The sequence below is a fragment of the Pagrus pagrus genome (assembly GCF_965226575.1).
Source record: "Pagrus pagrus genome assembly, chromosome: 14".
NCBI classification, from domain to species: domain Eukaryota; kingdom Metazoa; phylum Chordata; class Actinopteri; order Spariformes; family Sparidae; genus Pagrus; species Pagrus pagrus.
Genome location: NC_140198.1, coordinates 26,393,310 through 26,408,247, shown reverse-complemented (window position 1 = coordinate 26,408,247; position 14,938 = coordinate 26,393,310). Strand labels below are relative to the sequence as shown.

General features: G+C 39.4%; 1 protein-coding gene across 4 annotated transcripts in view; it reads left to right on the top strand.

Annotated features, from left to right (window-relative positions):
* arhgap32b (Rho GTPase activating protein 32b) overlaps nucleotides 1-14,938 on the top strand; it is a 117,078-nt gene that overhangs the window by 41,086 nt on the left and 61,054 nt on the right. For all 4 annotated transcript variants that reach the window (XM_084372700.1, XM_084372702.1, XM_084372699.1 and 1 more), the window contains exons 3-4: nucleotides 9,553-9,658; nucleotides 14,531-14,625. In XM_084372700.1, coding sequence (XP_084228826.1) covers nucleotides 9,553-9,658; nucleotides 14,531-14,625 — 201 coding nt within the window. The remainder of the gene's footprint in view (nucleotides 1-9,552; nucleotides 9,659-14,530; nucleotides 14,626-14,938) is intronic.

Here is a 14,938-nt window from a genome sequence, read left to right as displayed (position 1 = left end):
AAGACAGAGCTTTTAGGTTTCTCTCAAACCACTCCTCCATGTTGTTTTAGTAATCAATGCTGCACAACAGCCATGCTGCTATTCAATGAACAGTTACCAACACAGCTGTCTATTAAATCCACGCCTGAGTTCTGCTGAGGGAAAAATAACCATATAGTCAGTGACCATGGAAGTGTTGAGTCATTTCTATAAATTTGTATCGACAGCACAGTAATATTTATGGAGACATCACGGCATATGTCAGTTTAGCATGGTTAGCTGGCTGAGCTGATTGTAAGTATAACCGAAACATCACAGTATACCAGATCAGATTGCTTGGGCAGAGTCCCCCCCTTGTAGGATGACACAATTCATGAAGTGAGTGGTGTGAATATCTGGATGGCCTAAAAGAAACAAGAACAGATAGACAGTTGACTCCTGTCTTGTCTGCAGTGCCATATGCAGGACAGATAAACTGCCTCAGTGGGACGGGAGCTTAAACTGCTGGCTGACTGGAGAGACTTCCAGCCAGTGGACGAGATCCAGAACATGCATAAGGTTGAAATCTCGTGCACTGCCTACTAATAGCTTCCTCTCTGTTTTTTTTCTGCTTGTTGCTTTCCAAGGCTTTTCCCTCACGGTGAAATGAAACGTGCGCAGGGTCCACAATAGATTTGACTTTTGAATATTTACTCAGGACAGGCTACAATGAACTCATGTAAACTGATATGTACTCTGATGAGTCATATCTTATTTACTCAACTGTTTCAACCTGGTACCTCATTGGTTTATAGTAGGATTAAACAAATGGAGGAAAATATGTAATTGCTATTTTAGTCGTAGTATTTAAATTATGATCAATTTTTATACAAGATATGATTGTAGCAAACATGATCACAAAGCATTACATGAAAAGAATCAGATAAAATATTGAAGTTGCTTGTTGTTGAGGACATTTCCAGGGTTTTTATCATTATAACCAGGAAGTGTAAAACTTCTAAGTAAACTTGCTCCGTGTTCAGTTCACATTTATTAAGTTATTACATTTGTCGTATGCCTGACATTACTCAATAACATTACAATATAATCACAAGATAGACAACAGCGACATAGTTCATCAGTTTTGGTGAGCTAGCAAATACACAAATCACATCTGACAATGTTGATATCAGGCTCACGGGCCCAAATGCTAACTGTTGATAGCTCTGCTCTGTAGCTGCTTTAGCTAACTTTAGCTTCACAGACTGACAGGGCAGTCTGCTTCTCAACCCCAAATCCTGCAGGTCTCAGTTCATTATCAGATTTTAGGTGATTAAAACAATGATATGATTTGCTTTTGAATTTAACTGGCAGGTTCTGTCTTCATCTCATCAGTAGGTTGTAATATAGATGTATCATATGGATTTTTTTCAGCTGATACAGATAATAGTGTTGTTGTTGTTGTTTCTTCATCTTTGTCTCCGTCTTCTCTGTGTTTATTGACAGATGGCAAGCCGACTTTAAAGGTGCATACCATTACCCACTCTGAGTTTGTAGATGCTGCGCTTGTTAAGTCACTGAAAACAATTTTGCTTCATATCATCATCCCTTTTTATTGGCTATAGTGAATTAACAGTAAATTTACCGTTGAATTGCATCTTGTGCAATTACCTCAGTTTCATTGTTCAGTCACAGCTTTTAGACTTTTTGTCTTTTTCTCTCCAAGTTTTTATGCTATGGCTACTCTGCAGTGAAAATATGTAATTGTTTTTAAGAAGAGAACTCTTTGATTTTGACCAGAACAGCTATCTATCCCTGCCACATATTGTTTTGTTTTTCCTGTGTAACCTCTGCAATCTCAAGCATCTGTTTTTTATGCTTCAAATCTTTTATGTTTTCACTTACACACATAGCTACATGATTGTTTTTGGGCTATAAGCGCTGTCTAACTTCTGGGTGAACAGCTGTACTGACCAAACTGGTCCAGTGTAGACACGAAAGAGGTGCTGCTGTTGTGCTTCTGACATGTTGGTTTTGCTGCACAGCCAATGTAGACAAGAGAAGGAGTGTATGCTGCCTCCCTCCTTCTAGGTCATGAAGCAGCAAAGAGATATTTCAGACAGTGAAAGGCATGAGTGTTCTGGAGGGAATTAAAAAGTCAAAATGAATGTAAAAAAGTTTTAAATGTTGTCTTAAAATGTTGGTTTTTGACAGGAGACTGAGACGTGTTTATACCTGTAACCTAAAAGTGTGATTGTTGTGACAGTAGTACAGGTCTTATGGTGCTGACTGAAACTCCACAAAAACCTCCACTGCTAGCTACAATAGCTAAGAAGCTCACCAACTCAACTGCCAATTTTAACAAAAACTTCCATAAACTTGAATTAAGTTTTAATTTTTCATGATTCACATTGATTTGGACTGTATCATTAAGAGTTATTATACACAACTGGGAAGTAAAAAAAAAAAGTATAATGAAGAATTCTAGGCCATAAGTTTCCTAGTGGTTATCATACTTTCATACTTTGGCCCGTATGATCATTAAACAAGTATTAATAGCGTTCTTGTATTTTAAAGGTCTTAAATGTAACTTGGTGAATGCCGCAGAAACCCTGTTCTTGATTTCCTTCCACGTCCCTGCTGTTCTGCAGGTTAACAAAGACATTCCCTGTCATTCATTGAATCTCATTAACAACCTCGAAGCCAGGCTTTAGTTTCACCCTCACAAATTCTGCTGTCGTAGCTTCAGCCAGAGGCAGTGAGTTGAAACCTGTTACACTACAGCAGCATCCAGCCTAAAATAAGTTTCTTTGTTGGTCTTATAATATTGGATAGCTTGTCATAGATTTGCTACTGTTGATGTACTTTAATGTCTCCTATATCTTTTTCAAGGTAAATATTATATCTAGTTAAAAGGTTAAACCTTCTTTTAAGCAAGAATCATTGATATATCATGAAACAAGTGTTATGAAACACTATTATCGAATTAGTATACCGGATCAACATAGGTGATCAGCTGTGTGAACTGAGAAACAAATTGTTTTCTAAAACAGAAATAAATTAAAAAAAAGAACACGTCACACCTTTACTAATCAACCCTGATGAAGATCATTTCTGTCAAAGCAAGTCAAAATGTCAAAACTTACAATGATTAATCTTATTTACAACATTTTGCTGTGCAGAGTTCCAAAATACAAAAAAAGGTGTCAATTCTTCTGTGATGAGCATACGGACACAGTCACCACTGTATATAATATATAAAAACCTGATTCATCACTGATGCTTTACTTTAGCAGAATCACATTTGAAAGTTTGAATAGCTTCATTCTTCAGACAGCCTATTTAAAGAGAGAAAGTGTCATTCAGAAGTTCATTCAGGAGTTTATTCCTTTTGGATAAACGATCAACTAGAAAAAACAGTTAAACCAAAACACTGTTTCATTCTTGTAGAGCCGAACATGAGGCACTCCACTCCCCTCAGCCTTTAGTCACCACTCAGTGGATATCTCTTTCATCCGACCAGTGCCATAATATTCTCTGGAGGGTATTATTGGCAGTTCTAAAAGTGGCATGTCTCCACGTGTGTTCAGTCCAGTACAGAAAACATGCAATGCTCTTAAGAGTTGCTCTTATAAACATTGATCACAGCCACCCAAACTGGCAGCACTTGTTGCCTCAGTTTGGCTGCTTTTATCCATTTCTTGCCTCCTAAATAGATTTGGTGCTGTTGTATTATGTTATGTACAAATAAAAGCTTTTAACATGACGTACTGTCATTTTGAGTAGAAAAAACAACATTTTCATTTTTGCTTTCAGCTGACTGAGTCTTTGATCCGTCACCAACACAGACCTATGAGTTCATTATCAACCTGCCTAGTGATTAAAAAAAATGAGCTCTGGAGGTTTATTTAGACAGGACTGGTCACTGAAATCAATATATATTTGATTAATAATATTTTTTATTATTATATGTTGCAATTATACAAATGTATGCAAAAAGCAGTGTTATTCATGTTCAGTGTATTAAGTTTGTTACATGTAAATGTAATGTCATTCAGTCATACTGGAGGAGTGATCTTTGCATACCCCTATACAGATATGTATAGATGGACGTTTCAGTCAGTCCATAAGAGCTGCAACAAGCCCTGTTGATTCTTGAAACTGTTTCTAAGGCGCATTCAGGAGAACTTCAAATAACATACCCATTTAAAATTTAAAGGAATAATAACTTGCTGCAAGCTGACGAGAAGATCAATGCCATCCCATCCCATTTTTATACCACACATGAAGCTTCAATCGACAGCCAATTAGTTTATCTTAGCTTAGCTGAAAGACAGGAAGCAGGGTTAAACAGCTAGTAAGGCTCTGTATACAGGTCAGAAAAAAAAAGCTGTGCCTACCAGCAACTCTATAGCTCACTAATCAACACATTATACCTCCAATTGTTTAGTTCATGCAAAGACCAAAATGTTTCAGGTGACAGTCCCAAGTTTTACAGTGGGTTATGTGCTCAAACAATTTCTCACAAGGAAGCTATAACATGTTCATTGGTAAGCTGTAGAGGTAGTTTGTGTGTTTTTTCCTTGTCTTTGGACAAAGCCAGGCTAGCTGCTTCTAGTCTAGTCTTTCTGCTATGATGAACTAACTGCCTACTGGCTAAAGCTTCACATTTAGCGTACAGACATAAGATTGGTTTTGTTTTTGTTTTTTTGTTACAGCAGCCCAAACTATTTACAGACACAAACAGACACACTGTATGACAATTTCCGTTAAATCATTAATTTAGACAAAAATCTTGGCTCTAACATAATATTATCACATCATTATTCGTCTGACAAATTGGCAAAATCTTAAACTTCTACAACAATTATCATAATTGCTAGAAAGTTATTAGGTAAATTGCAAGTGAGAATTTTAATAGCTAAAAATAGTTCTGTCTCATTTGTGCTCTTGTTTCTTGACTCTTGCTGCAGTGTTGTAGCATTTTCCTTTCAGAGTGATCAAGTTGCTACCTGTGACTCTGCTCCATAGCATTTTGCCACAGAGCTTCTGTGACAGCAGTACTTCATGTGGCAGCTTTCTAATGTATATCTCTCACCCTCAAACCTGTTGGTATCTGTGAGAAAAGTCCTGTGCTTAACTGGCTGTGGCAGCTGTTGAAATATTGGTGCATAAAACCCACATGATTTCTGTTTGAGGCTGAGCATATGTTGAGTCAGGCATTCAGTGGCGAGGCGGGCTAGTCTCAGAGACATGAGAAAGTGGTGGCTGAGGATAAATGCAAAGAGAAATTCACGGCTTTCCTTTTCTGAGTAAAATGGAACTGCTGTTGCTTTTATGCACAACATGTAGAGGTTTTTGGAAATATATGGAAAATAGTCGCGTTTAAAGCATTTTATTTATTAAAGGTTCTTTCCTTTGTTTCTTACAGGGTGGGAAAGAGAAACATTTGACTCAGCAGGCTAGGGGCTTAGGAAGTCCTCCTTGAATGAATAAATGAAACCTTTATTGCCCTTAGGGGAATTTGCTTTGCACAAAGAGCATAAAAGAATATCCAAAAAACATCAACGACCGCACATGACAGCACATATTATAATATAAAAGATAAATATTGTAAAAGCATCATAAAAATCATCCTTCTTCCTCCTCTGTCAGTTTCTCTGTATCTAGAAAGGGAAAGGGTGGGTGGAAAGCAGGCGAGAGTGCAGCTCAACATGAGGTTAAAGTAAGGTTTTCATGCTGCTGTGTTATTAAGAGTGTTAGGAGCAGGTGCAGTAGTTCCTTTCTCCTTATATGCCTCCTTACCAAGGAATGCTGGGAATGCCAGGAGTGCACAGCCCTTCTGAACAGAGAAGGTGATACTTGGTGAGTGAAGCTTGGCCTTTATCTCTGGCATCTGAAAGCGCTTCACACTGTGTCACTAGTTCTCAAGCCTTCCCTGGTAAGTGGTGCTTAAAGTGTGTCATTAGAGTCATTGTGGCTGTGGGATGTCAGTCAGTGGCCCAGAAATTCTGGAAGCCTTCTCTCAACTTATTTCTTATCACTTGACTCCACATGACAGAGAATCTACATCGCTGAAGACGACCTCTTTCTCAGGCTATGAGATAAACAACTAACAACATAGAATTATATTTGTGCCTTCATTCTGTTGCACATGCATTTTATTTTGTAGAGAAATTAGGAAGGAAGTGGGCGAAGATGACTTAACAAAACATAAATATTACCTTGTCTGTGAGCATTTCTGCCTGAGTCTCAGCTGATTGATTTCCACCAGCAATGGTGGTGGTTTAACAATGGAGACAACAACTCCCAGGATCCCACGCTACTTCAGTGTTATCAAACTGTGTCTTTTGTGTTCATTGTTTTGTTTGAGAGACCAATAGCAGCAGAAATTACATACTGTGCTTTTAAAACTCATTTGTAATTTAGTTTGCATCAAATAATCTTGCAACCCAGCTATCTTGTTAGGTAGCTTTGCTAACTTCTGCCACATAATCAGTAGCTTATTTGCTAACTAAGCTAGTTGGCTGGCTCGGTAATTGGCAGGCACGCATAAAAGGCATTATAGATATTAATGTAGCATTAAATAACTGAGCTCGTCAAGTTAGCCAGCTATTACCATTCACCCACTGATTTCCTACTTCTCCACTAACTGCTAATTATACTTGTGATTGGATTGGAGATGAAACAGCCAATCAGAAATGACTACTCCAGTTCTCCTAAGGCACAGAAGAGACAATAGTTTTTGATAAAAGTGACAAAGAGAAGGAAATTGATGCTTAAAGACATATTTGTTGTCCTCTGCTTCGGGCAAAATGGCAGACATGTCCCCATAGATACCAGTTCATTCAGTGCCAAAGAACAACCACCTGGCCAAGTGCTTGAAATTCATCTCCACCTCTTATATAATACACAGACAGTGAGTGTGATAAATGCAACACCCTTTTTTTAAGTTATCCAATTCAGTCGGCTTTAATAACTACAACCTTTTTTTACACTGCTGCAGAGGTGTCAGTACCATCACAATTTGAATTGTGAAGTTGAATACAACTGTAGGTATTAGTTTTCTCTTGAGCTCACCTTCAGACTAGACCTGCTAATGTTTTAAAGCCACGATTCAAACCGACAGGGAGGAGTGTTTGATTGGAGTATCATGTTGAGACTGTCAGAGTTCCAAGTCAGGATTTCTCTCTCTCCCTTTTTTTTTTGAATATTTATATTAATGAGTGTTTATCTCCTACTACATTCCTGGTGGAGCACCTACTTTCCCTGATTTTCTCCCTGACCTCTTGCTTAGTAATTTCTAATCAAGGCTATACTACTGACCTGTTCATCTCAAAGCTGTGAAGTGTCTGCACCATTTCGAAAGAATGTCGGAGATCTTTTTCAGCCTCACTGGCTTTAACAAGGTCCACTGGGACTCTGTCTATAGGTGTGTGTGTGTGTGTGTGTGTGTGTGTGTGTGTGTGTGTGTGTGTGTGTGTGTGTGTGTGTGTTCAGTACCTTGTTCAGGATTTTGGCGCAGTTAGAAGGAACAGTACATTCAGACTATGTGATAGATTTTATTTAAAATAAACAAATTGCTTGTTTACATTTTAGATCACGTAAGAGACATTATGTGAGGTGCTGCATCGTGCCCTCTGGCAGGATAATCTTAGTAATATGTTGTAGTGTTTGATGTGCCGTTATTTTCAAGTCTTGTACTGTGTGCAGGTTTGAGATTACAGCCAAGAACATCTGTGAAGATTCTTCCTGTGTATGTGATGCAACACTATTTCACAGCCTGTTAGGATTTAGAAAGTCCTGTAGTGTGTGCCCTGCTTAAGAGTCATTCTTAAATTGATTATATCAGTAATGGTGTTTTATCTTGTATTTTCTGTGTGTCTAATCAAGTTAATTTCCTTTTTTTCATTGAATTTAAACTTGAACAATAACAAGCTCTTAAACTGTCAGTAGGCTCTGCTAGCACTACAGTCAGGCTTTCACAAAAACCTCCTTTTTGTATCTGTAAGTCCTGCCCTTTGAATCTCTGAGTATAAAGGCTTGATGTAGTTTTGTTGCGAAAAAGTTGCATAATTTGACCAATGATGAAATAAGATCAGTGAGTAGTAGTGGAGGAGGATTTCAGAGAGTGGGGTATGCATAGAATTGACTATTACTAACCTTTACCTCCCTGCATCTTAACTCAGAGTCTCTGGCCCTTAAGTCCAATTATCTCAATGCAGAGACGTTGTTTCAGTGTTTGCTAGACGCTGTCATCCTGCAGCTGCTGCAGACTGTTCCATCCCCCCTAAAACAGACTTACTCTTTCAATTTCCTCTGTTGTCCGCTCGAGTTTATTATACTCATGTAGATGATGGTTAAAAATCATCCTTGAGGTCTTTGTCTGTGACTGTGTGTGTGTGTGTGTGTGTGTGTGTGTGTGTGTGCCTCACTAGTCAATTTGTGAAATGCTGCTGTGGAAGTCTGTTTTATTTCCCTCCCTGTCCTCGACTTCTCTCAGCCTCTCAGGAAACAAAGACGGTCTTTGAAGTTGATGAGAAGTCTGTGTTGAGAGACTTCTCATCAACTTGAAGTTGTTCTAAGAGGGAAATGCTAACTCAAATTTACCTTCATCAAATTGTCCAATGTCCTGTTTCCTTTCCTTTCCTTTCCTCCGCTCTGGAGAGTTTGTCCTTGCAGATTCTTGGTCATTGATTCACCTCGACTACAGCTCCTATGTTTAACTCCAAAAAGGTATCAGGATCAGGCAGAATGGCAGACTTACTTCATATCCACTTCTTCTTAATTGAATTCAAAGATTTTCTATTTACAATGATAAATCTGAAAAGCAGCAAAATCTCACATTTGAGAAACTGGAAATATGAAATTTGCTAAAAAAAAAAAAAAAAGCAGATGATTCTGCCAATGGACTAACTTTATTTTATTCTTTTAGAAGAAATCATAACTTTTCCAATCAACATTTTTATAGAGAATTCACAGTGGTCCTTGTTGCTTCTAGCTGTCTCCTCTGGGATGAGCGGTAGAGAAGGCGATTCTGGAGAAAGATAGTTGATTGATAAGTGTCATTCCCAGGTGGTCAAACACCGGTGCTTAAGGGTCAGTATCCAGCCCGAAATTCTACCCGACCTATGTACGACCTGGGAACATCTATCTTTGTCCAGAGCCACCTTCCCTACCTTTTTAATATGAATCACTAAAATGTGAAAAATGTGTAATTTTAGTTCTTGAATGCTCAATACTTAATTACATTGCTGTTTGCTGTGTGTATTTGAAACATTTATTTTCTTCCTTGTGTTTTCTTTTTTATTTTAGCTTCTTCATCATGCAACATTGAGTTTCAAGTGTTGACTTTATTTTTGACAAACACATTTGAACTTGCTATGACATCAAGCTAAGTAGAGCTGAAATAATGTATCCACTTATTGAGTTTTGGACTGTTGGTTGGACAAAACAAGCAATTTTTAGTTAGGTTTCCGGGATATTCACTTTTTTTTCATGTTTTATAGACTAAACAATGAATCGATTAATCAACAAAAGAATCACCAGTGAAATTTAAATGAGTGTGTGTGTGTGTGTGTTTGTTGGCTGTAGGGGCCTGAGGCCTGGACGTCACCTAGAGGACGACGATATTGTGCCTGAGCTGGCTCACATTCATCCCAGAGAGAGACCTGACTGGGAGGAGACCATCAGTGCCATGGTGAGTAGTCTGACTTACGGGGTTGAAGACTCTTGGTATAAAGCCTATCATTGGGCGCCTATTCTATTCTATTTCCTCTTCCTACCACTATCTGCATGCATGTTTTCAAATTCCCCATCGCTACGTGAAACAACAACAATCTCTGAGCTAACAAACTATATGCTGAAATTGCAGATTTACTCTGACACTAACCTGTTCACTAATAGCACGAATATAAACAAGCCAACAGCTGAAACCAAGTTTCCACCGAGACTATTTTGCTGGGGCAAAATATTAAGTGCCGCCCAGGATGATTGTGATTGGTTTAAAGACCGTTTTTTCCCCCTCTAAACCAGTATGAGAATTGGTGTAGCCAGAGCTTTCTCCAGAGCTGACACAAACACAGACGCACATGTTGATTCATGTCACATTTGGTTACTTTACATAGACTTCCATCTGTTTCCTGGAGATTCCTGGACACAGTTTTAGTCCCCTTTTGGACAAGCCATCCTAATTAAGTGGTCTTCACGCACACACAAACGCACACACGCACGCTCGCTCTCACACGCGCACACAGTCATTGCTCTTTTGCATAAACACACATTGACATGACATGACGCAGTCTCTGTTTTGAGTTCATCCAGTGTATTCATCAATGTCCCGCTCTCGTCTCAGATCAGCTAAAGCTCATACTGGTGTCTGTGTCAGGTGTCAGATCCACTGATGACTTGATCAGCTGTTCACTGCCTGTCACATTCTTATCAGCGTCTGTGGATTGATTAGTTGTGTCTATCTCTCCTATCCAAACTGCTTCTCCTCTGCTCCTGAAACTCTATCACACATTCATGATTAATGCAGGTGACTGTTGGCGTCCTAAAGATACCGTGCTCCACACTCTTTGCATTGATAGTCATCTACCTGCCATCTGTGTACTCCAGTGTCATCTGTTTATTTCTCTCCACACTGGATTCCATTCACCAGACACCATCATTCATTATTTCCTTTCCTCCCATCTTTGGTTCGGTTCTTGCTTCTTGCATCAACAGCACGGTGAAAATGAGGCCGTCTCCATGGTAACATGCCGAGCCACCCGTGGTCGGCGCGTGGTTGGAGCCCTATCACAAGTGCTCACTTCGATCGGGCAACAGAGAGAAAGAGAAACAACAATCTCACCAGGCTAATGAATATTGATCACAGAGGCGGGGCTTTTAGTTCTGCATGTCTGCTATTCTTTGTTCAATATTTGATACAAGAGGGACTCTGTACTGGAGTGGCATGCATTATGTATGTCTCTGGTGGTTCGAGGAGGTGATGAGAGGCGCTAAGCAACTTAGTGTAAGCTGTCATACCAACGCCCTGTTGAACAGTGAAGGATATTCTGTGTCAAGTGGAGAGCAGGGCATAAAGGAACAAAACAGTCCCATAATCCCTGCAACATTAATGATCAAATGAACAGTAACATCTTCTTCAATAATTATAGATTTGCCATGACTTACAGCATTTAGATCATGGTCGAGGAATCGGTTTCAACAAGCTCAAAGCTTTCACATGAATTTACAACACCAGAGTCACACAGCCAGAAAAGCATTCGGAATGTGCCTGTGGCTGTTTTTGGTTTCACACACTCAAAGACAAACTCACACACACTATTTTACTGGCAGAAAGTATTAAAAAGGCTCCATTTTTCATAAAGTTGTGAAGCCATGGCAAGTTTTGCTGCTGTCCCTCTGTCCGCCTCTGTCAGCCTCGTCCAGTTAGAGGTGGTGTAGTCTTAAAAACCGCGTCCTCATCTGCATACCACCTTTACTGTCACTGACCGTCTGGCTGTGGAGTCACAAGCTGAATACAGGAAACTTTCACAGCTCTGGTCCACCTTGACTTTAACTTCTTCACACTTCACTTTGCCAGCAACTCTGTGATACAGTTTTCCTACAGATTCCTTTTGCTTCTTTGCTTAATTTCCCATCAGTGCTTTTTGTATCTCTTTATCTAGAGATGCACCAATTTATGTGCCAAACCATCAGTATAGGCCCATTTTCGCCTTGTTGGTATCGGGCCTATCTGAAAATAAGATTACGTTCACCCATAACAGTAGCCCATGACAATCTGATGACATCAGTTTTGTGCTGACATCAGTCCCATCAGTTTTGTGCTGGCACATTCATGAGCTACTTGCTTGTGACATCCCTGCCAGCCTGCTACACTGTAGTTGTGTAGCAGGCTGAAAATGTCTTTGAAGCAGTTACTTTCCCAAAAAACCCAATTTTTTTCATGTGAAAGAAGGTTTTATTGAAGGTTTTTTCAAACATTTGTATGTTTGAATCTGTGTCATGTAGAGCTGAATGACTTTTAAAACAGACTTTATAATGAAGATTCCTTTGTTTCCCTGGCACAAAAGGGAAATAAGTATCAACATAAACAAACAAAAAAAAACAGTATAATCATAATATTTTATACTAATATTTAGTATAATTTATCGGCCAAATCGTTAGAATTTCACAATTGGTTCATGCCTATCTTTTCTTTTTTTTCTCTTTACCTTCATTTTAAGTTATTTTGTCTCCCCCGGGTGTCTTCCAACACCCTGCTGTCAGGTTACTGACCTGAAGATTCCACAATGATAAAATCTGCCAGATCGACCAGCTCTCTGTAAACATGTTGTTGACCACAGCTGCATTTGATTTTCACTCTAATTGAAGCTAAATGAAGCGTGTGGCTGTGATAAGAAACACTTGAACAGCCAAGGGGAGCAGCTGATTGTTCATGGAGCCCTGTGTGGAGTGGATGTTTTGGCCCAAAGCTGTAACATATATATATATAATGTTTATCATGTCTGGCTTGCGGTTTCTCTTTTCATCCTGCCAATGTAATGTCAGTAGATGTAATTGAAAGCAATTCTGGTATCATTGTTGAAGCCCCGATTCCTCCATGTGACTAGTGACAGCTTTCTAATCTCATATAGGACAAAGCTGAAATGAACAAGGTCACTCCTGACATAAGCCAGCTAACAAACAGCATTTGTGCTGTAATAACACAGTGAAAGGGCATTTGACAATTAATACCAGTAAACACAGAAACAAACTACAAAAAAGTAAGTTGTGCTGTTTCACGCAAAGATCTAAGCACCTACACAGAACAAGGTGAAATGTTTGTTTAACTACACTGCGTGTGCTTTATGCTGCCATGTGGTGAGGCAGCAGACATTAGTGCCTGTGTGGTCCTGTCAGCAAGTCAAGCCTCAAACTGGTTCATCTTAGAAATGAATAATAATGAATATATTGTACCCACACTTCCCTCGCCGGCCTTTTTAGGGGAACCAAAAACAAACCTGCCATTGGTGGCAGTGTGTCGCCTCAGGTATCAGTTTGAATATAAATATGATCCAGGAAGTCCAGTTGGAGAGCCATGAGTTTGAAGGTTTATCTGAGGCCAAAACACTGCACAGAAGGTTAGAATTTTATAAGGATGGATTTTACAAGTCAAAGGTGTCATACCAGGGTAAATGGAGTTAAACAGTAGAAATACAAAGTCCATGTTACAAAATAATCTTCAGAGATTATATGTTTGCACTTTGGATTTGTCAATGCAGGGCCTTGCCAGATGAGATCTTGCTGATGTCATCAAGCCAGGTTGAGCCTGGTTCAACTTTTTTGTTGGGGCCCTCTGTGTTGGTACCCCCCTCCACTGCAGCAGAGTTGCTTCCTCCAAATGAATGAGAGGCAGGAGGATAAGGGAGAAATTAAATAAATAAGACAAGATATTGTTTGGAAATAGAGTTGTAATGGTGTGAGATTTTCACGGTACGATAACCATCTCAGAAAATATTACAGTTTTGGGTTAATGGTATTAGAGGACTATTAGAATTATTTTAATCAGTTACAATGGTCCTTAATGGAATAAAGCTGGAAAGGTTGAACAAATGTTTCATATTAAATTTGCAAAATATTATGTCCTGACAGACATAAAACTTGACATAAACTTAAAATATTGTTTTGTTTAATGACACTAATAAAGTAGAATTCAATAGCATAGAAGCAAATGTAGGCGGTAGAATAACCGTCAATTTTCATACCACAGTACACCTTGAAACTGGTATCACTGCAGCCCTCTGTGGAAATGCAGTTTCACAACTGACATCCAAACACACACCTCCTACTAAAATATTGCTCTGATGATGAGACTGGTTATCGTGTCAGCCCAAATCACATTTGATGAGCTTACGTAAACACCTCGAGGTCTACATCAGTCATCATTTACATTACATCATTGTAAGGGAAGAGAGAAGAGAGGAATTTCTTCCTTTGAAAAAAATATTTTGGATTTCACTGTGCCTTTTTAAGTATTCAGTATTTAATTTCCACAAGCAGCTGAAGGGTCATCAAAACAGTTTGAACATACTGTAATACAACAGTTACTTGCACAATAGCTTCAATGAATTAACTGGACTCAATCAGCCTCTCGATCTACATTTGTAAACAAACTTGCACTCATTGATTGTCATTGATTATAATTAACACAGGTTGGTTATGAAATTCACTTACTGGCTTGCCTGAATAAGGCTTGGTTCTGAATAAAGTTACAGTTGATCTAAATCAGTTAAGCTGCACCACTTCAACGCCTCACGTACTAAGGTTATCCTCCTGCTCACAAGCCCGCTCACTAAACGCCAAGACAGACATTTGATCTTACACTGAGCAATCAGCGATGTTTATAACCAACTGACTTGAATTATTTAAAGTTAAAAGCCAGTTGGCTATTTGAAGGCTGTGGTGAAACAGTGGCAGAAATGTTATCTGCTGGATGGCTGATGTGTGTGTGTGTGTGTGTGTGTGTGTGTGTGTGTGTGTGTGTGTGTGTGTGTGTGTGTGTGTGTGTGTGTCTTTGTGTGTTTAGGCTAGGAGTGCAGAGATCCCTGAGCTGAGGACGGAGCCTCTCATGCGCTCCTGCAGCAGCAGCACGGCCAGCATGAAGGTCAAGAATGTCAAGAAGTGAGTAGACACACAAACTTGCACAAACACACACACATACACACACCTGCCTCTGCCTGTCTCCTCCACCTCTCTCTCATCCCTCTGTCCCTCTATTCATCTCTATTTATCGCTCTAACTGGCTGTTTATCGCCTCTGTTTCCTGCTTGAGTTCCTTCCATTCCCTCAGTCTATTTCTGTTTCTTCCTCCTCCTTTCACTCCCTCTGTTTGCACTGCGCTCTCTCCTTCTTATACTAGTCACACACACACTCCGAGGTGTTATCGTGAGCAGAGGATGAAGTGCCAACCAAACTGTGTGTGTGTGTGTTATTT